Source organism: Rhinoraja longicauda, chromosome 6, assembly GCF_053455715.1.
Source record: "Rhinoraja longicauda isolate Sanriku21f chromosome 6, sRhiLon1.1, whole genome shotgun sequence".
NCBI classification, from domain to species: Eukaryota; Metazoa; Chordata; class Chondrichthyes; order Rajiformes; family Arhynchobatidae; genus Rhinoraja; species Rhinoraja longicauda.
This window is the reverse complement of record NC_135958.1, coordinates 46,149,196-46,172,651: the sequence shown is the minus strand read 5'-3', so window position 1 is coordinate 46,172,651 and position 23,456 is coordinate 46,149,196. Positions and strand designations below refer to the sequence as shown.

Sequence of the window (23,456 nt, the reverse complement as noted above, 5' to 3'; positions counted from 1 at the left end):
AAAACGGCGGACCGTAGCGCGACGGTTTTCGCACCGCCTCAATCGCCAATCTCGCGCTCGCTCGGCCGTGATATTTTCATTTAATTTGGTCGCGTGTTTTTTAAGTTACAGAGGTTTTAAAGCGCTGCCCCCCCCTTTTTCAGGGGGGTGCTGCGGTGCAGATTTAGTTTTCAGCTTGTGACGGTTACATTGTTTCGAAAAGTTTCCAGAAAAGCACTGATTGTTTTGTTATTGCAAGTCAAGTCAAGTCAATTATATTTGTATAGCACATTTAAAAACAACCCATGTTGACCAAAGTGCTGCACATCTGATTAGGAAAAAAAAAAAAAAAAAGTTATAGTGGTCACTTGACATACACAGATCAGGAGGACGGGCCCAACGGGCACACTTGGAGAGTAAGAGTGGGGCTGGGGGAGGAGAGAATGGGGGGTGTGGGGACGGGCCCAACGGGCCCGCTTTGCTAGTTTACTATAAAATTTGTCAAGTCTGCAATGTGGCATTACAAAATGATCTTACAACATTCTCTTCCTCGATTGTATATCAGCGAAATGGCTGGTTTGGTCACTTTAAGGAAATGTGATTTGAACTGCACATTGTTTATCTTGCTGAAGGTCTCTGATTCATGGAGATTTAGCATTACAGTTGCTAACATGCAAACAGAAGAGAAGCCACTCTACAGGAATTCCCACCTTTACAATGCAAGTGAAATGGCATTTGTAAATTGTGCAAATGTCACATGATTAGACATCATGTCATGGGGTTAAACCATGTCATGTTATCAAATCATACTGGCACAGACATTATGGGCTGAAGGGCCTGTTCTTGTGCTGTACTGTTCTATGTTCAAAGTTTTTTACATAGAGGGTTTTGCGTTTCTGGAAGGGTGTGGATGGAGGCAGATACGATGGTAGCGTTGAAGATGCTTTTGGATAGACACGTGGGCATGTCGGGAGGGCAAGGGTGTGGATCAGATGCAGGCAAATGAGATGAATTTCACTTTACATCATGTTTGGCACAGACAATATCAGCTAGCATAATAGAAGATAGACACAAAATGCTGGAGTAACTCAGTGGGTCAGACAGCATCTCTGGGGAGAAGGAATCAGTGATGTTTCAGGTCGAGACCCTTCTGCAGGCTGAGAGTCAGGTGAAAGGGAAACGAGAGATATAGATGGTGATATAGAACAAATGAACATAAGATGTGCAATAAAGTAATGATTAGAAAGGAAACAGGCCATTGTTAGCTGTGGGCAAGGTGAAAACGAGTTACAGAAAATAAAACTCACCTGGACAAAGGTGAAACTAGTACATCAACTAGGATGGGGAGGGATGGGGAGAGAGGGAATGCCGGGGTTACTTGAAGTTAGAGAGATCAATATTCATACCACTGAGTTGTAAGCTGCCCAAGCAAAATATGAGGTGCTGCTACTCCAATTTGCGTTTGGCCTCACGCTTACAATGGAGGAGGCCCAGGACAGAAAGGTCAGTGTGGGAATGAGAATGGGAGTTAAATTGTTTGGCAACCGGGAGATCAGGTAGGTTTAGGTGGACTGAGCGAAGGTGTCCAGTGAAATTATCATTTAGTCTACATTTGGTCTCCCCGATGTATAGGAGTCCACACATGGAACAGTGGATACAGTAGATGAGCTTGGAGGAGGCGCAAGTGAACCTCTGCCTAACCTGAAAGGACTTTCGGGGTCCCTGGACAGAGTCGATGGAGGAGGTATAGGGACAGGTGTTGCTTCTTCTGCGGTTGCAGGGGAAGATACCTGGGGAGGGGGTGGTTTGGGTGGGAAGGGATGAATTAACTAGGGAGTTGCGGAGGAAATGATCTCTGCGGAAGGTGGAAAGGGGTGGAGATGGGAAGATGTGACTAGTGGTGGGATGCCATTGGTGGCGGTGAAAATGTCGGAGGATGCGATGGCTGTATGCAATGGCTGATGGGGTGAAAGGTGAGGACTAGGGGGACTCTTGTCCCTAGTTGCAACTGCAGGGAGGGGAAGCAAAAGTAGAGCTGTGGGGTACCGAAGAGACATGTGTGAGAGCCTCATCTATGAGGCAAGAGGGGAACCCCTGTTCCCCAAAGAATGAGGACATCTCGGATGTTCTAGTATGGAACACCACATCTTGGGCGCAGATGCGGCATAGACGGAGGAATTGGGAGATGGGGATAGAGTCCGTGTAGGAAGCAGGGTGGGAAGAAGTGTAGTCCAGATAGTTGTGGGAGTCAGTAGGTTTCTAATAAATGTCAGTTGATAATTGGTTTGCAGTTTAATGGAAACTGGGTTCCGAGACTAGGGCATGAACAGATGGGGTTGGCGAAGTGGTTGAATAACTGGGGTAAAGGTGCTCATGTGGTATTAATGCCTCCAAGCAGATGAGGTTGAGCCAGTTCTGGGAATGAATGGTTGAAGCAGAAGTTCAATGTATGTATCGAGGCAAGAGGAAGTAGATGGATATCTGGTATGCATCAGGCACAGTGGGAGAGGATTAGTGTTTTGCACGTTGGCTTGGCAATTCTGGTTTATTTTGTAACATCCTAAGGGTTAAGGAAGTTAAAAGAGAATATTTGCCTAAAGGCTCTCTAAGTTAACACACCAGGCAACAATATCTTGACTCCTAAAGGATTACGTGTCTGTGGCAGCTGTGCTTGTATCGTAGAGCAGCTTTGTAGAGTTTAAAGACTTTTACTTTGGATAAAATTGTCTGTCTGTTTTAATGTTGCATAATGCCAAGTAGACCTGCACAGCCCCAATATGGTCCCTGGGACTAATTGTCAAATAAGTTCCAAGTCTTGAAAATCACAAAGCAGATGCTGAAAATTTGATAGAAAAAGCAGAAAATACCACAACACCCGGCGGACAGGCAACATCATTGGTGGAAAGCTGATATTTCAGATGATAATACTTCCACCTGAAATGTTAGTAGTTTCTATTTCCACAGATTCTGCCTAATCTGCTCAAAGTTCCCAGCATTTCGCTCTTCAAGACATCCCAAGTCTCAGTGGCTTATAAACGGTATTTCCCCCATGAGTGCCATAACTATAATTTGAGGAGCTCAGAAGATGTATATTTTAAATAAAGAACATTTTGAAACTAAATAAACAACAGTCATCCCTCTGATCTTCTCTTGGAGTACCCGAGCACTAAAGGGATGTTGCCAGCACTGATGAAGTAATTATATTAAGAACAATACACATGGCTGCAATGCATATTGTCCTAATGAGCTTGGAATCAGCTCCAGTTAATGAGGCATGGACTACATTGGCTGAAGTTAGAGTGGACGATTAATTTAGTTAACTAACTTCACGATGTTTTGATGAAGGATATATGTTTAGATGAAGGTCATAATTGATAGGAGCGGAAGTAGGCCATTCGGCCCATCAAGTCTACTCCGTCATTCAATCATTCAACATCGATAGCTCTGCCCTCATCGACCTTTTTGATCACATCTTCAAAATACTCAATTAGATTCGTGAGACATGACCTCCCACGTACAAAAACATGCTGAATATCCATAATCAGCCTTTGCCCATCTAAATGCCTGTATATCCTATCCCTCAGGATACTTTCCAGTAACTTTCCGACTACAGATGTTAATCTCACTGGCCTAAAGTTCCCAGCATTTTCTCTGCAGCCCTTTTTGAACAGAGGCACAACATTTGCCACCCTCCAGTCTTCCGGCACCTCTCCTGTATTTAAAGACGACTCGTAAATTTAAGCCAGGGCTCCCGCAATTTCCTCTCTAGTTTCCTACAATGTCCTCGGATATATCTGATCAGGCCCTGGAAATTTGTCTACCTTCAAACACGTCAGGATACTTAGCACCTCTTCGACCGTGACACTGACTGCTCTCAAGACACTTCCATTGGTTGCCCCAAGTTCCTCCGTGCTCCTGTCTTTCTCTACGGTATCTACTGAGGAAGAATGCTCATTGTGGGCTTTGCCTGTGGCTCCACACAGAGGTGACTGCTTTAATCCCAAAGAGGTCCCACTCTCTCTCTAGTTACCCTTTTCCCCTTTATGTATTTATAAAATCTCTTGGGATTGCCCTTAATGCTATCTGCCATAGCTATCTCCTGGCCCATCTTTGCCCATCTGATTTCCTTTTTTACTTTGCTCCTTAGTTCCTGAAACTCCTCCAGAGATACACTTGATCCCAGCTGCCTATGCCTGTCGCATGCATCCTTCTTATTCTTGACCAAAGCTTGTCGTCAATCAAGCTTGCTGACGTTTGCCTGCCTTGGCCTTCACACTCACTGGGACATGCATATCCTGAGCTTTTGTCATCACACTTTTAAAAACATCCCAATTGGCTGATGTTCCTTTATCCTGAAACACCCTTCCCCAATCAACTTGAGCAAGATTTTTTCTCATACCCTCAAAGTTATCCTGACCCCAACTTGCCCCATCTCCTGTCCTCTTTTTCCCCTTCAGATGTCCTTTCTTACTTTGGTCCTTAGTTCCTGAAACTCCTCCAGGGATACACTTGATCCCAGCTGCCTATACCTGTGTCCTGCCTCCTTCTTACTCTGGACAAGAGCCTCAGTTTCCCACATCACCCAAGCTTCCGTACGTTTGCCTGCTTTGCCCTTCACTCTAACAGGGACGTGCATGTCCTGAGCTCTTGTCAGCACAGTTTTAAAAAACATCAAAGCAACAAAACAATTTTTAAAAAGGCCTTTAATAAGGTGTGACAGGTGAGGCTGCTATAGAAGATGAGAGCCCATGGTATCAAAAGGCAGATGTTTGCATGGCAGGTTAGCTAGATGGCAGATGGCAAAGAGAGGTAATATAATGATGAGCAGAGTTCTGTAGGGGTCGGTGCAAGGGCTGTTATTCTTCACATTGTATATCAATGATTTGGACGAGGGAATTGACAGCTCTGAGGCTAGGTTTGCAGATGATACAAAGATAGGTGGGAGGGCAGGGAGTGTAGAGAAAGCAGGGACTCTGTAGAAGGACTTGGGCAGGTTGGGAGAGTGGGCTGAGAAGTGGCAGATGGAATATCGTGTAGCAAAGTGTGGAGTCTTGTGTTTTGGTAGTAGGAATAAAGGCGTAGACTATTTTCGAAATGAGAAACAAATTCAGAAATCGGAGGTGCATAGGGACTTGGGAGTGCTGGTGCAGGATAGTAAGGAAGGCGAATACAATGTTTGATTTATTCAAGAGGGATAGAATACAAAAACAGGGACGTAACGCTGAAGCTCTATAAGATGCTGGTCAGGCCGCATTTGGATTGTGGTGAGCAGTTTTGGCCCCATATCTGAGGAAGGATGTGCTGGCACTGGAGAAAGTCCAGAAGAGGTTTACGAGAATGATCCAGGAATGATTGATCCCAGAATGATCCCAAGAATAATATATGATGAGCATTTGATGACACTGGCCTGTACTCGCTAGAGTTTAGAAGGATGAGGGGGGACCTGAATGAAACTTACCGATTAGTGAAAGACCTGGATAGATTGGATGTGGAGAGGATGTTTCCACTAGTGGGAGAGTCTAGGACCAGAGGCCACAGCCTCAGAATAAAAGGATGTACCTTTCGAAAGGAGATGAGAAGGAATTTATTTTGTCAAAGGGTGGTGAATCCGTGGAATTCATTGCCACAGACTGCTGTGGAGGCCAAGTCAGTTGATATTTTTAAGGCAAAGATATTTGATTAGTACAGGTGTCAAGGGTTATGGGGTGAAGGATTGAGAGAGAAAGATAGACCAGCCATGATTAAATGGCGGAGTAGGCTTGAGGGGCCCTGTGGCCTAATTCTACTCCCAGTACTTATGAACTTATGAACTTATCCCACTTTCCTGATGTTCCTTTTCCTTCAAACAACCTACCCCAATCAACCTCTCTCATACTGTCAAAGTTGGTCTTACCCGAATTGAGCATTTTAACTTGTGGGTTCTCTCTGTCCCTATCCATAACTATCTTAAACGCAATGGAACCGTGGTTGCTGCTCCCAAAGGCTCATCCATGAACACTTCATCCACTTGCCCGTCCCAATTTCCCAAGACTAGATCAAGTGTTGCCGTCTCCCATGTGGGGCCCTCTCCATCTATTGCCAGAGGAAACTCTCCTCAACACGTTTGACAAATTGCACTCCATTTATAGCCCAGTTAATTATGGGAATATTTTAAATGTTGTTATTGTAATTGCCCCAACTACTTCCTCTGGCAGCGCGTTCTATTTACCCACTGTCCTTTCCCCTCTCACCTTAAACATATGCCCTCTAGCTCTTGTGTGCCCACACTGGGAAACAGGCTGTGCATTCACACTAATAATTCAACTCTTGCTTTTATACACCTCAGATGTATTTTACATCTCAAATGTCTGTGAAATATTTCACTATTTTAATTTATGTTGCTTTGTAATTTAATTCTGTTGGTCCTCTTTCACCTCCCTAGTGTGTTTGTGATTTTGTTCGTTCCTCTACCTTTCACATTTTTTCCACCATACACTTCTCTTCCACTCATGCAATGAATATATGGCTCTTTCCTTCTCCTCAACTATTATTTATTATTGGGGTGTCATGAGTGGTTATTTTGTTCCTGCACTCTATTGTAAATATTTCCAGCTGTTCGATATTCTTGTCTGCCATATTTTCTCGTGTTATCTTCCCAAGTTCCACTCTCAGCTCCTTGAACATAGATTTTCTCAAATCAATGTTCTCATTGAAGAATATGGTTTTCATCAATATGATGAGAACCATACCGATGTCCATCTCTATCAGCATCTTTCATGTTATGTTATGTGATGGCCGTTTTACTTATCTTGTTTATTCCCCATTACCGCAGTCATGTTTTCACTTGTTGCGTTTGAAGGATAGTCGTGCGCAGTACCTCTATTCCCTTCTCCCAATAACTTGCGTCTTTGGTTCAATTGTCAGGGTAGTTGAAATCACAATGGTTGTTATTCTGTTGATTTTTTAGTTGAATTGGTAGATACAGCATGGAAACAGAACCTTCAGCCCACTGAGTCCATGCTGACCATCGGATGCCTGATCACAGGAGTTCTATAACATCCCACTTTCTAAACCGCATCCAACCCATTTCAGGCGATTTACAGAGCCCAATTAACCCACAAAGCTGCAGTTGTTGGGATGTGGGAGGAGACCAGAGCACCTGGAGGAAACCAACAAGCTCAAAGGGAGAATGTGCTCCACCACCTTAATTTGCCTAGAGATTTCTTCCACCTCTAGGTTGACTCTCTCAATGTGATTTATCTTTTTTATTATCTTTTATCTCAATCCACTGTTTTACTTTTTAGCTACAGTGTAAATTGCTGCACCGAGAGATTAGTTGATTTTTAGTTTAGTTTAGGTTAGAGATACAGTGCGGAAACAAGCCTTTTCGGCCCACAGGGTCTGCACCGACCAGCGATCCCCGCACATTAACACTATCCTATACCCACTACGGACAATTTTTAAATTTACCAAGCCAATTAACCTACAAACCTGTCCATCTTTGGGGTATGGGAGGAAACCGAAGATCTCGGAGAAAACCCTTGCAGGTCACGGGGAGAACATACAAACTCCGTACAGACAGCACCCGTGGTCGGGATCGAACCAGGGTCTCCGGCGCTGCATTCGCTGTAAGGCAGCAATTCTACTGCTGCACCACCGTGTCGCCCTTAAATTTGATCTTTAACTTGATTTGTATTCACACTGTCAAAGTCCATCATCAGTCTATTCTTCCTTTGTTCTGGTTTCCTATTTTCTCTATGTTTTGACAACTTACATTTCCTGTAAATCTTTCTACCACCCTTTCTACTTAAAGTCTTTATCTTTTCCCTGTCAGCTTTACTCTGGGCCGCAAGTCCTTTTGCTGTTCAGGTGAGTTTCCATCCAGTGCTAGGACAGTTGTTAAGATCTTCTCTTTCCTAGCCAACCTTTTAGCCTCATTCATTCGTATGATCTGATGGCAGCTGCATCAATTTACCAGTATCTTGGTGAATAATCCAGGGATGATCACTCTCAAGGTACGACCTTTTAATGCAGAGTCTAACTTCAGCAGAGTCACCTGTCTGTTCCTTTCCATGTCATTTGTTCCAACATGGACTGCAATAAATCTCCCACCCTTCCGGTTTCTGTTCAGCCACCATGAGGTATGTTTAATTCATTTTCCATCCTCTCCTTTGAAGCTGTAACCTGGAGGCCAGCCAGTACCTCCAGAGCTGTGCTCAGAAAGCAACCATGTCTTCATTAGAGGAGGACTGCTTGTAATGATCTCAAGCTTGGCAATGCATCGCATGTTGGCGTGTAATGATGTGTAAATTACATAATTAATGTGATGATACCAGTGCCATGAGACAAGATCTAGTTTTTGACTGGCTGGGCCCAAGGTTAACGTAGAAACATAGAAACATAGAAACATAGAAAATAGGTGCAGGAGGAGGCCATTCGGCCCTTCATTGCCATTCATTGTGATCATGGCTGATTGTCCCCCAATCAGTAACCCTTGTCTGCCTTCTCCCCATATCCCTTGATTCCACTAGCCCCAAGAGCTCTATCTAACTCTATCTTAAACCCACAAAGATTACAGACCTTATCCATGCTACACCCAACTAAATGATTCTGCACTCTGATTAAAGCTGACAACAGGAAATATTCCCTTTTTATACTACAAAATCACACAGACCAATATTGATATATTTATTTTAATGTGCTTCTTAAGCACTTTATGTTAACCTACAAAGCACAAACACTACACAAAGCACACTGAAATACAAAGCTGTTAAGCATCTGCAATTATCTTGTGTGTAAATTGGCATATGAATGTGGATATTCTCTCGTGTCATCAGTATGTTTAGCACTTTAATGTGTAGGTTAAAAATAATAGGGCACTCGTCATGATATATTTGAAACGAACAACATACGGGAATAGACAGAAGCTTAATGCCACAAATATTAAATTCACTCATAATATCAACAACAATTTAAAATGCTAGATTATAAATTTCACAGGTTTGTCCTGTATATTAATCCATATTGATAAGCCAGGGAGATGGGTTTTAAAGTGTCTATATTCTGCCCTTTATGAATGTATAGTACGTCTGCCTCCTATCAAAATCGTGAATGTGTTCCTTGTCTCGGTGCCAAGTATATACACATGTGATCAATGGAATAAAAACAAAGACTACGGAAACCCACATCTTCACACAGGAAAAATCAATTCATTTTCAACACAAACATTGCCACAATATCATGAACCTGCAACGAGGCAAATATTACACCTGAGACCAATAAGCAATAACTTTCAGTAATATCTTTGAATCGTGCTTGGCTCAAAAATTATACAGCTCTTCCACGCAAACATATTAATTATGAAAATAAACCAGTCTTAATCATGTGCACAAAGTTCCCTGAACACTTTATTGTTGGAGGCTTTTGATGTTAAGATCCAAATTATCATCGCATTCACCTTCTGGCGCGCATTCTTCCAGTCTGCTAACGTAAGCTTCAAATTATACATGTACAAATAACGTACATCTCCCACAGTTTAAAAACTATGGAGACCAAAGGCAAATTAAGCAATGAAAGGGAGATTTCAACCTCCATCTAATCAGCTTGCAGCACATTGGTGTGCACAGCAAATGTATTAGTGCATACACATGAATTACTAATATTAGAGCATACACCCTTTAGGATCTATTGACGGTCCTCCCACCTAACCCTTCTACCCTCTCTGCAATCCAGATTATTCCAAAGCCAAGTGGTGAACCCTTCTGGATTGTGGGGTCTGCAAGCAATTTAATTCCTGCCTCCTGCCTCCTGCATTCCTCTCAAGTTGGGACTGTCATGTCTCTTCTATCCTGTACAAGACGATATTCTGGAACATGTAAAAAAATATCCATTGAAGCCACTCAAACATTTTAAATTCATATCATAAATCAAATGTTTGTATAGAGAAATGATACTCTATTCTTTGTTTTCCATTGGCGTTAAGTTGCCCAGGGTCATGGAAAATGAAAAGAAGCCCTGCGGGCCACAGAGCCCATGATCATCTTTAAGTACCCATTTACACTAATTTTGCACTAATATTATTTTATTCTCCACACAAGACAATCAACGCTGTAGGACTTGTGTTCTAGAGAAAGCTGACAGGGAAATGATTCTATCATCTATTCACTGGGGGCAATTTATTTTGGCCAATTAACCGACCAACTCTCATGTGAAGGAAATCAGAGCATCCAGATGAAGCCCATGGTCTCACAGGGAGAGCTTGCAAACTGCAGACAGCACCGGAGGTCAGGATTGAACTAGAGTTGTGAGTAGGGTAGCCGGGACATCCCGTATTTTGGGCTAAATTGGATTGTCCCGTATGGGACCACCCTTGTCCTGTATTAGGCCCGGGGGCCGCTGTAGGCCCGGACGCTGTAGGTCCGGACGCTGTAGGCCCGGACACTGTAGGCCTGGCCGCTGTAGGCCCGGACACTGTAGGTCCGGACGCTGTAGGCCCGGACACTGTAGGCCTGGCCGCTGTAGGCCCGGACACTGTAGGCCCAGACGCTGTAGGCCCGGACGCTGCAGGTCCGGACAGTGCAGGTCCGGACCGTGTCGGCCCGGGCCTACAGTGCCCGGGCCTACAGTGTCCGGGCCTACAGCGTCCGGACCTACAGCGTCCGAGCCTACAGCGTCCGGGCCTACAGCGTCCGGGCCTACAGCGGCCCCCGGGCCTAATGCAGGACAAGGGTGGTCCCATACGGGACAATCCAATTTAGCCCAAAATACGCGTCGCCTAATGGAGGTTGTGTAGCAGCCCGCCTCCCGGCCCGGGCGGCCACCATTAGTGGAGCGGGAGCAGGTGGCCGCTGGCTGGGTGAGGTCACGTGGGGCACGAGGCAGTGACGTCACCTTGTCCCTTATTTGGGAGTGCGATAGTTGGCACCTCTAGTTGTGAGGCAGTAGGTCCACCAGCTGGGCCACTATGCTGAAACCATTCTGAAACACAACAGATCAGAGATCTTCAGAGGTTTGACTTCGTGCCTAGATGCTGGGGAATCTGGACACATTCCAGCTTTGCTGTTGGATCCCTGTGGAATGCAGCAGCAGAGCGTGGCTACACCACCAGCAGAGCTCAACTTGCGAGTTAATGGCACTTAAACGTGCTGGCAGTTGGGTGCAGGACTGCTTATAAAACCCAGGAAATTCTGCACCAGTGGCACAGGGGCAGCTGGAGATAATATCTCGAGGCATACGGTCACAAAATGGGCAACTCTGGCACTGCAGCTTTGAAATGGCTCTTTTTATAGTTAAGTAACCTAGGAAACTGACTACCACCTGTGTTCCATCGTGTCACTATGGAAACTCTACACAGTGGTGATTTTGCAACCGGAGTATCAAGAGTTACGCAAGCAAAGCGATATTGCTTCCTCTTTCCCAAAGCAACATTATCAACTTACTGCCCCCACTCCCACACCAGCAATTTGTACCTGCAATGGTTTTCAACAGCTATCTTAGGGGGTCGGAGTGAGGTCAGGTTTGTGTTGTTGCTGGAGCTGGAAATGCCATACAGTGAGAACCCTGCTGAGAAAGCAGAGGAGGAGCATGCCTGTAGTCATAGATTAAGTGGTTGCCATGGAGACGGTGCATGTAAACAAGTGTACAGCTCCGCACCTACCACTTAGTAAGTAGCTAACACTGATTTCCAGCTCTACGCAGGAGTCATATTTTTAGGAAAAAAAGCATCAAAGATGAAATAAGAGAATTAAGAAGAGAATCAAAACCGGCAAAACAAAAATGTGGAAAAACAAAAGCAGTGGAATAAAAAGAATATCTGAACCTACAGTTATAGCAAAGATGTATGTCAACGAATACCGACACAAAAGCTGGAGTAACTCAGCGGGACAGACTGCATCTCTGGAGAAAAGGGATAGGTGACGTTTCGGGTCGAGACTCTTCTTCAGACTGAAAATGCTGGTGTGACTCAGCGGGACAGGCTGCATCTCTGGAGAGAAGGGATGGGTGGCGTTTCGGGTCGTGACCCTTCAGACTGAAGAGAGAGTTAGATTTAGCTGGATGTGTTGCTTGGCATCTTTTAAAATGCTGTAATTGATGGAGCAATCTCTGGAGAGTGCAGGGGTTCCATTGTAACCTTTAAAGAAATGAGGTAGAGATTCTGTGGAGTCACAGCAGCTGTGGTGGGGTGAATGTGAGATGTTTTACAGAAAGGATGTGATTACAGGCCATTTTGAAAAATTATATCAATTAAACAAAGTTAACATGAATGAATAAAATAATGATTTGTCAAACATAATCTGCAATTATAGTTTTTTGAGGATATCACAGGTAGAATAGAACCAGTGGACATTGTCTGTTTGGATTTTCATAAGGCTTTATATAAGGTCACACATTGAAGACTAGTTCTATCCACTGATGAAAAAAAAATAAAGTTCCTGTGGTGGATTGGTTATGACTGAGGTCCACAGTCGTCCAATCTTCCATTTATTGGAAAACTGGGGTTTCCTCCATGAGTTCTGGCATACTGCTTATGGAACCGGGGAGGTGATATATCATAGATACTGTAGATACATAAAGCTGGAGTAACTCAGCGGGCAGGCAACATCTCTGGAGAGAAGGAATGGGTGATGTTTTGGTTCGAGACCCTTCTTCTTCCTTCTGAAGACGGGTCTCAACCCGAAACGTCACCCATTCCTTCTCTCCAGAGATACTGCCTGTCCCGCTGAGTTACTCCAACTTTTTGTGTCTATCTTTGGTTTAAACCAGCATCTGCAGTTCCTTCCTACACAGGTGATATATCAATGTGGGACTATTCTGCTGCCCCTTGCATGCTGGATTCCTGATTACTGCTGCATTCTTGACATGATGTGATGCCTGTTTATGCACTGATGCTGTCTTGCGTGTGGGAATCATACGGAAACTCCCACACAGTTAAAGGTGTGCATTTGGTTCCCTATTGGTTAATTGGTGTTGCAGATTGGCACACAAAATGAAAGTGTTTACTAATCAGAATTGATGGCTCCTGCAGCAAAGAAATAAACCAAATTATATGCCAGGTTAGTAGGCAGAGATGTTGCTGGAAAAACTTCCAAGACAGTATTAACAGTTCTTTAGAAAAATGAGGATTAGCATCGGACAATCAATGTAGCTTTGTTCAGGGAAGATCATGTCTGCAAGTTGAAATTTTGGCATGAAGTAACAGAGAGGATAGCTGAGGGTACAATAGACAGGTGATCCCTGACTTACGATGCTCCGACTTACGATGTTTTGACTTCACGATGGTGCAACAGCGATACACATTCAGTAGAAACAGTACTTTGAATTTTGAATTTTGATCTTTTTCCTGGCTTTTCCCGGACTGGCAGACCTGTCTGCTGCTCAGACTGGCAGTGTCTTACGCGGTACGATACTCTCTCGTGATGCCCAGTCCGCCACGATTGGGAGCTGCCACGGCTATGATGTTGGGTAGGTTGGGTGGCTATGATGTTGGGTAGGTTAGGTGGCTATGATGTTGGGTAGGTTGGGTGGCTATGATGTTGGGTAGGTTAGGTGGCTATGATGTTGGGTAGGTTAGGTGGCTATGATGTTGGGTAGGTTAGGTGGCTATGATGTTGGGTAGGTTAGGTGGCTATGATGTTCGGTACGTTAAGTGGCTATGATGTTGGGTAGGTTAGGTGGCTATGATGTTCGGTACGTTAAGTGGCTATGATGTTGGGTAGGTTAGGTGGCTATGATGTTCGGTACGTTAGGTGTATTAAATGCATTTTCGACTTACGATATTTTCAATTTACGATGGGTTTATCGGAACGTAACCCCACCCTGAGTCGAGGAGCACCTGTACACGAAATTTTAGCAAAGGTGAGGCCTCCTCCAGCAAACTGTTCCATAAATGCTCACAAACCAAAATCTCCTGTTGGATACAAAACTGGATCACTGGCTGGAAACTAGTGGAAGCCTGTTTGTGTTTGTGTCTCGACTCGAAACATCGCCTATTCCTTTTCTCCAGAGATGCTGCCTGACCCGCTGAGTTACTCCAGCTTTTTGTGTCTTTCTTGGGCTTAGTAATGTGTTCTCATGCCAAATATCACTGAGGTAGACTTAACTATAGTGAGCAGGATTAATACTATTGCAGAGAATTCACAAATTATTTGTGTGGTTGAAAATAAAGAAAATAGCTGTAGACTGTTCGGACACATATAGTGGTCAGGTCGGTGATACAAAAAAAGATGGAATTGCACCAAAAGCTGAGCTGGTTCTCTATTAAAAGGAATAAATAGACATGGGGAAGGCACAGTGAATGGTAAAGTACTGAGAACAATAGATGAGCAGAATGATGTTGCACAGATCCCATTTGCACGTAGATTTAAAATGTCATTTTTGGAGATGCGATTAGTGAGTAATTTGCCTTTAGATGGAACGGCATTCATTAACCTTGCTAAATATACTGAGTTTTGAAGCCATGAAGTTCAAATCACCAGGCAGAACTAAAGAGATGAGAGGATTCTGGCATTTGATTGTCTACGGGGTTCTGAACCAAAATTGTTTGATTTAACAACATCAGGTGAACTATTACATAAGATCCAAAGAGTACTCTGATTTCACACAGCAGCAAATGCTCTAACCATGTATAATTTAATAAGCATGTGTAACAAAATTAGATTCATGCTTTACGCTGAATTTCACTGATAAATTTAATCTAACTCACCGAAGCAGAAACCGTGATTTTATATCCTGCCTTCCATTGTACTCTCCTGAGGTGTTGTGGGGAGGGCAGACTAATGCCCAACACCACCTGGGGACTTCCCATCCAGAACATTGCTTCAAATCGTCTCTAAGTCTCCATTCTTTTGGAAATTGGATTAGAAATGGACAGTCAGAACAGGATGAAGTCTAATACTAGAAGACTTAGCTACAAGGTAAGAGGGAGAACGTTTAGAGGAGATGTGCGGGGCAGGATTTTTAATGGAGAGTCATAGATACATGGAACACACTGCTATGGGAGGTGGTAGAAACAGATACAATAGTAGAGAGGGGCAGGGTTTTTTAATGGAGAGTTGTAGATACATGGAACACACTGCTATGGGAGGTGGTAGAAACAGATACAATAGTAGAATTTAAGAAGCTATATACGGACACATAAATATGCAAGATGAGGGAGAATGGAGGGATGTGGAGCATATGTAGACAGTTGGGGGTCGTTTAAGTGGGGATCATATTCAGCACAGACAACATGTGCCAAAGAGCCCATTCCTCTGCTGTAATGTTCTATGTTAAGTTGAAGAGTCAAGATGTCCCAGATGAAGGGTCTCGACCTGAAACGTCAACCATTCCATCTCTCTAGAGATGCTGCCTGTCCCGCTGCGTTACTCCAGCTTTTTCTGTCTATCTTCGGTTTAAACCAGCATCTGCAGTTCCTTCTTACACAATGAAATTCTTACTTGCAGCAGCACAACAGAATATGTAAACATAGGACACTGTAAACAATGTAATAAATGAGAGAATAAAAAGCTCAGTGTGTGTATACACATACTCACACATACACACACACATAAACATCCATACACACAGATATATATATATATAATTTTATATATTTTATATATTATATATACAATATATATCAATATATATATAAAGTATATTTTTTACATTATATATATATATAAATTAGAATTAACATGGGACAATTAAGATAGCTTTGTTCACAACACACACACACATGCACACACACATGCACATAAAATACAAACAAACCATAATAGTGCAATAATAACAATAATAGTCTATGTAGTTCAGAACTTATTTGGAGGTTGTAGTCTTTAATAGGCTAATGGCCGTTGGGAAGGATATTTCGTCATGGCCTGGTCTGTCAATTCCAATTCACAGGAATGTGAGAGTGTGCAGAGTGGTGGACATAGCCTGGCACAGCCTCCCCACCATGAACAGCATCTGAGGTGGTGCCTCAGCAAGCTTGCATCTAACATATTGGATCCCCACCATCTGGGCCGTGCCTTCTATTCACTGCTACCATTGGGCAGGAGGTACAGAAGACTGCACCTGAGGACCCACAACACCATGTTCACAAACAACTGCTTTCCTTACAACCATCAGGTTCTTGAATAGACCTGCCAACCCAACTCCAAAGGTATGTAGGTTAATTGGCTTGGTAAATGAAAAAATTGTCCCTAGTGGGTATAGGATAGTGGGTAGAGGATAGTGTTAATGTGCGGGGACCGCTGGTCGGCGCGGAACCGGTGGGCCGAAAGGGCCTGTTTCCGCGCTGTATCTCTAAAACTAAAAAACGGAAAATCCTAATCCTGCCTCAGCAATGGAACACTAAGTACCACCTCTTGCTCTGTCATGCACTTGTTTCTATTGTGTTTTGCACTAATGTCTAGTTTTTGAAGTATTTTTCTTTGCACTGTCTTATAGAATTCGTATCAATGTTGCGTAATTATATTTTGTCTGAATCTACACACCTGGGATTCTGCTGTATTATACATTTGACAATGAACTTTATTCTACTGAATTTTAGTTATTTTAGAACCATGCAAGTTGAATTAATGTTCCCAAACAATTCAGCTTCTTTGACGGTTACATCAAAAGCTTTTCTGGGCAAAATATAAGAACACCAATGTTAAATGCATGTATCATTGTTGAAACACGAACAGATTCATCAATCTGATCTTGTTCAAAAGCATTCGGTATTCCATTTGAAAACCATAATGTATAAATATTAAATCTGCTTTATGGTGATTTTTATCCTGAAATAAAGAATAGCAATATTTCCCTTTGTGATTAAAGATTGCTTAAAGTGTTTGTTTACTTTAACCAGAGTGTAGGTGAACATTCACTGGGAATATGGATGTTGTTGCTTGATTCCCCAGACAAGCAGCCTCACAGTGCAAAGAATTTTAATTAAAATAACATTTAACATGGTTAATAGGCAGTGTATACACTGAGCGTACAGAATAGCGAAAAATATTATGAGGCTAGACGAGCTTTGAGATGAAAGCTCTGGTTTCTGGCTTGTGAACAAAGTAACCTTAGCCTGGGTAGAATTGAGACAGGCCTGGCACTTTGTCAAGAATGGAGCTGAACTCCCAAGGTTGGAAGAACAGTCAATACCTGCTGAATGGAACTCCTCGACCATGACTGTTCGAGATGGGAGTGCCCTTGAGTTCATTCCATGGTAATCATCTGGTACAGCCTTGCCTTTACCCAAAAGACAAGAAGTTGAAAATACTTCATGTTAACTGCAGTTGCTGTGAAATTGCATCAAAACATGAGCCGTGGAATGACACAGCACGGAATCAGGCCCATCGACCCAACTCACCCATGCCGACCAATGTGCCTCATCTAAACTCGACCCATTTGCCCCTGTTTGGTTCAGATCCCTCTAAACCTTTCGTACATGAGGTTGAGCCTCAGAAAGACTAAATCTGCTTGGCTAAATGTTGAAGACAACAAACTACTGTTTGGCACTTTGTTTAAACAAATATGCTGTCAGGGGTTCCAACAATTTAATTGAAATATTCTGAACTGAAGATCAGTTTACTGTAGATACTTTGCAAGACCTTGGATATCTATTACCTCAGAAGCTTTAGCTGAACAAACAAAGGCAAGGCAAGCTGTTAAATGTTTGGACTTTAGTGTCAGTCAAAGTGTACTTAGCAGTTTTCCATAATTTGATTCTGTATGAGCTGATTTATGTCACACGCCTTCTTTGATACTGATGTTCTTTTTTTACAGAAACAACCTGGGAAAGGCCAACCAGTACTCCAGGGACCCCAAAGAGTCCGATGTCACAGATGAATTCCATGCTTACAGGTGAACAGACCATGAAAAGCTGTAGGAAGGAACTGCAGATGCTGGTTCAAACCAAAGATAGACAAAAATGCTGGAGTAACTCAGAGGGACAGGGTGCATCCCTGGAGAGGAATGGGTGACGTTTCAGGCTGAGACTGAAGAAGGGTCTCGACCCAAAACATCACCCATTCCTTCTCTCCAGAGATGCTGCCTGACCTGCTGAGTTATTCCAGCATTTTGTGTCTAATTTATGAAAAACTGTAGACTGCTAAAATATATAGGGGACTGATCACAACATAAAATACATTTTCACTATTTACAAAGGTGCAATGGTACACTTAAAACATACAGGAGGGGGCCAAATGTTCTCAATGGATAGAAAATAAATGACAAGTATTTGCATAGAACGAAAATGGAAATGAATGATGCAAATAAGTGTTGATACCCAATGTCATACAGGTGATGTATTGAGTAGTCATGTTAATTCAGTATCTGGAATACTTGTGTTGTGCCTGAAAAACAGATTATGAGTTTTGGTGAAAAAGTCATTTTTCAATATTGGTTGATTAGGTGAATTATGGCCATACCTTCTTAATTTCCTGTTGCTGGACTCTGTATGTTCAGAGGCTTTATTTATGTTCATTAAAAACATTGGCATTTGTTGTGATAATTGATTTGACGAAGCTGCTCACTAGTTGAGCACCCCTTTTGCAATGTGTCCGCGGATGAATGGTCAACCAATGAATAGACTGAAATATTGTTCCCCAATCCTGAACTGACATTCAGTGGGCAATTTCAATTAGGGTGCTCTAGTCTCTGTTCCCATCTGATAGGCCCTGATAAAATGATCACTTGTTAGCTTTTGCCCTACCCTCTTCTCAACTCTTTCTGCCAGCCACCCCAGTTTAGTTTAGTTTAGTTTAGTTTAGTTTAGTTTAGTTTAGTTTAGTTTAGTTTAGTTTAGTTTAGTTTAGTTTAGTTTAGTTTAGTTTAGTTTAGTTTAGTTTAGTTTAGTTTAGTTTAGTTTAGTTTAGTTTAGTTTAGTTTAGTTTAGTTTAGAGATACAGCGCGGAAACAGGCCATTTGGACCACTGTGTCTGTGCCGATTAGCGATCCCTGCACATTAACACTATCCTACACACACTAGGGACAATTTACAATTATACCAATCCAATTAACCTAAATTTGTTACCTCTGCAAAGAATGTAGTTTACTTTGTCAGGCAGGATCTGCCCTTGACAAAGCCAGGTTGGCCATCATTGATGTCCCTTCCTTTCCAAGTGATCATTGGAGTGTGGGAGACAATAGACAATAGACAATAGGTGCAGGATTAGGCCATTCGGCCCTTCGAGTCAGCACCACCATTCAATGTGATCATGGCTGATCATTCTCAATCAGTACCCCGTTCCTGCCTTCTCCCCATACCCCCTGACTCCGCTATCCTTAAGAGCTCTATCTAGCTCTCTCTTGAATGCATTCAGAGAACTGGCCTCCACTGCCTTCTGAAGCAGAGAATTCCACAGATTCACAACTCTCTGACAGAAAACGTTTTCCTCATCTCAGTTCTAAATGACCTACCCCTTATTGTTAAACTGTGGCCCCTGGTTCTGGACTCCCCCAACATTGGGAACATGTTTCCTGCCTCTAACGTGTCCAACCCCTTAATAATCTTATATGTTTCAAGGAAACCGAAGATCTCGGAGAAAACACACACGGTCACGGGGAGACCGTACAAAGTCCACACAGAACCATTTCCCTCTACAGATGCTGCCTGACTTATGGAGTCCCTCTAGCAATTAGTCTCTTGTTTGATATTTTAGTCTAATTGACTTTACTTGAAGACCACATAACAGATGTACAGAGGAAGTACATTAGAAAATAACTCACCATGATTCCCGATGCCACAGAGTGTTAGACACAAGGAAATCTTTCCTGGACACGTGTGGTGCCAGATGACTGTGGAAGAGCAAATATGGTCTCCTTTTAAGGAAAGCAGCAAGGGGAAAATGTGTAACTACAGAGCAGTGTGCCTAATGTCAGCGATTGAGAAAGTGCTGACAAACATTCTGAGGGAGATCATTCTGAGGATGATCACTTGGAAAGGAAGGGACTAATCAATGATGGCCAACCTGGCTTTGTCAAGGACAGATCCTGCCTGACAAGTGGACTGCATTCTTTGCAGAGGTAACAAAGTGTACCCATGGGGGCAGGGCAGTAGTTTTGATTTACATTGGCTGCAGCAAAGCCTTTGACAAGGTCCCATGTGGGTGACTGATTCAAGTGGTTAGGGCCCTTTGGAACCGGGCAAGTTGGCAAACTGGGTTCAAAATTGGCTTTGGGAAAGGAGACTGATGGTGATGATAGATGGTTGTTTATGTTATTGGGTGCCTGTGACTAGTGGAGTCCCACAGGGATCAGGACTGTGAACCTAGACACAAAATGCTGGAGTAACTCAGCGGGTCAGGCAGCATCTCGGAAGAGAAGGAATGGGTGGCGTTTCGGGTCGAGACCCTTCTTCAGACACAGTACTGTGAACCTTGCTAATTACATTAAACATGCATGATGTATGTGGGGGGTAAGGTCAGTAAGCTTGCAGAAGTCACAAAGATTGGCCGGGTTGTTGATAGTGTGGACGGTAAACTTAGGCTGCCAAGAAATGTCAATGGGTTGGAGAAATGGGCTGAAGAATTGAGTTTATTTCAGCCAAATCTGAGGTCATGCATTTTGGGACCTTTCATAAGGCAAGGACAGGTGTCATGATTGGGTTTTAGGGAGTATTGAGGAACAAAGGGATGTTGGAGTACAAATCTATTGATCCGTGAAGGGAGCAATGCTGGCAGATAACTTGTTTAGGAAGGCATGTGTAATACAGTAATGAGCATCGAAACAGGGCATTGAATGCAAAGCTCCAACTTTATAACCCTTGTTCAGACCTCAGCTGGAGTATTCTCTGCCATTCTCATCACTATTGAAAGGAGGTGATAGCTCTGGAGTGGGTGCAGAGGACATTCCTTGGGAATAGACACAGAATGCTGGAGTAGCTCAGCGGGACAGGCAGCATCTGTGGAGAGAAGGAATGGGTGACGTTTCAGGTCAAGACCATTCTTCAAACTGCTCTTAATGCCCCTTGGTTGGCATGGATGAGTTGGCAGAGAGGCCTGTTTCCATGCTATAGTATTCTGAGATTCTATGAAAGACTGATATTCGTATTCAGGTTGTGTTACCACAAATGTGAATGGTAATGGCATCAACATCAAAAGGAATCATGATGGTGTAATGGATAGAAAGTTTTTTTACCTGCAGTCTGGAGGGCTGGTGTTGTGTGTGTGGGCAGTAGGGTTGCCAACCGTCCCGTATTAGCCGGGACATCCTGCATATTGGGCTAAATTGGTATGTCTCGTATGGTACCGCCCTTGTCCCGTATTAGGCCCGGGGGGCACTGTAGGCCCGGACACTGTAGGCCCGGACACAGTAGGCCCGGACACAGTAGGCCCGGGCACTGTAGGCCCAGACACTGTAGGCCCAGATACTGTACACCCGGACACAGTAGGCCCAGGGGCCGCTGTAGGCCCGTACAGTGTAGGTCCAGAAGCCCGGGCGCCCCCTAACGGAGGATGTGTAGCCACCCACCCACCTCCCGGCCCGGGCGGCCGCCATTGGTGGAGTGGGAGCACGTGGCCACTGGCTGGGTGAGGTCACGTGGGGTGCGGGGCTTTGACATCACCTTTTGTCCCTTATTTGGGAGTGAGAAAGTTGGCAACCCTAGTGGGCTGGGCAAGCAGTTCATCCACTCAATGCTGTAATGTGGTTGTAATGTGCTGTAATGTGGGGCTCACTGATGCTTCTGGCCAGCAATATGAGTGTGGGCAATTGGTGGGGATGGGCAGGTCCTGCTCTATGTGTTAACTGACTGTGTGGATGGTACAGTCTGCCTCATCATCTACTGTAGGAGGGTGGTAGACACTGCTGTCTCCCCTCTCTTTGCTTGGCTGCACAGCTCTTTTTATCCCGGAGATTCCAATACTCAGCTGCCACCGACCATTGTTAAGCTTGTTGCCACGGATAAATCTCTGGGTTGGGGCTGGAGGAAGCTGCACTGCCAGACAAAATAATGGAGTAACAGCAGGAGGTGAGGAGAGAGGTTGTAGGATCCATGACATCAGTCAACATGTAGCACGATGCATCCAGTCCCCTGCAAGCAGTGCATTTACCTGCTGCCAGGTTGCTACCAATTGGTTCATACCCCAGAGCTGAGCAGCGCAACGTTCATTCCAACTAGGGGTTGCCAACTTCCTCACTCCCAAATAAGGGACAAGGTGACGTCATCGCCCCGCGCCCCACGTGACCTCACCCAGCCAGTGAGGCAACCTCCATTAGGCAGCGCCTAGGTCTCCGGGCCCACAGTGTCCGGGGACCTACAGTGTCCGGTCCTACAGTGTCCGGGCCTACACTGTCCTGGGCCTACAGTGTCCAGGGACCTACAGTGTCTGGGGCCTACAGTGTCCAGGGGCCAACAGTGTCCTGGGCCTACAGTGTCCGGAGACCTACAGTGTCCGGTCCTCCAGTGTCCAGAGACCTACAGTGTCCTACAGTGTCCTGGGCCTACACTGTCCGGGCCTACAGTGTCCAGGCCTACAGTGTCCAAGCCTACACTGTCCGGGCCTACAGTGTCCAGGCCTACAGTGTCCAGGGACCTACAGTGTCTGGGGCCTACAGTGTCCAGGGTCCAACAGTGTCCTGGGCCTACAGTGTCCAGAGACCTACAGTGTCCGGGCCTACTGCGCCCCCCAGGCCTAATACAGGACATGGGCGGTCGGGTCCCTTACGGGACAAACCAATTTAGCCCAATATACAGGATGTCCCAGCTAATACGGGACAGTTGGCAACCCTAATCCCAACTGTTCTAAAACCACACAGCTGTCTTTCACACAACTACTCTGACTGGATGCATGGTGTGGCAATTCCAAAGCACATGATTGCAAAAAGCTGCAGAGAGTGGTGCACTCAGCCCGGTCCATCACGGACACAATCTTCCCCGCCATTGACAGCTGCTACACGAGCCACTGTCTCCAGAAGACAACATCCAACAGCAAGGATCCTTGCCATCCGTGCTGTGCCCTCTCCTCACTGCTGCCAGTGGGCAGGAGGTACAGAAGCCTGAACCTACACCACCACATTCAGGAACAGCTACTTTTCCGACAACCATAAACCTGCACAACCCTAATCAAAGCTGAACAATGGAATATTACAGACTACTCATGCACAGCGGTGGACTAATTATTTTCCCATTGCATTTTGCACTAATGCCACGTTTTTTTGTGCACTTTTTCCTTCTTACTGTCTGTGTGTAATGTGTGTAATTTCTGCATAAAATATGTTTTTCGTGTTGTCTGAGTCTATGTGTGTGTGATGCTGCTGCAACCAAGATTTTCTTTCCACCTGCATCTCATCACATTCATGCATCTGGCAGTGAACTCGCATTGACCTGACTCAAGCTGTCTTTCCACACCATACAGAGCAGCAGGCCGTCCAAGTGGATGTAAAGTAATGATAGGTACGCACCTGTGTTGGGGGTTCAGGGCTACTAGTCACTGCACTGCAGCGTGCAGCTAAGCGAGGTGCCAGTGTATTCCTGCTCCTTAGTGTCTGCCTTCCTTTCTGAAGTAGACACAAAATGCTGGAGTAACTCAGCG

General features: G+C 44.3%; 1 protein-coding gene across 2 annotated transcripts in view; it reads left to right on the top strand.

Moving 5' to 3' along the window:
* gas7b (growth arrest-specific 7b) overlaps positions 1-23,456 on the top strand; it is a 530,610-nt gene that overhangs the window by 342,154 nt on the left and 165,000 nt on the right. For both annotated transcript variants that reach the window (XM_078400926.1, XM_078400928.1), the window contains one exon: positions 17,707-17,784. In XM_078400926.1, the coding sequence (XP_078257052.1) occupies positions 17,707-17,784 (78 nt within the window). The remainder of the gene's footprint in view (positions 1-17,706; positions 17,785-23,456) is intronic.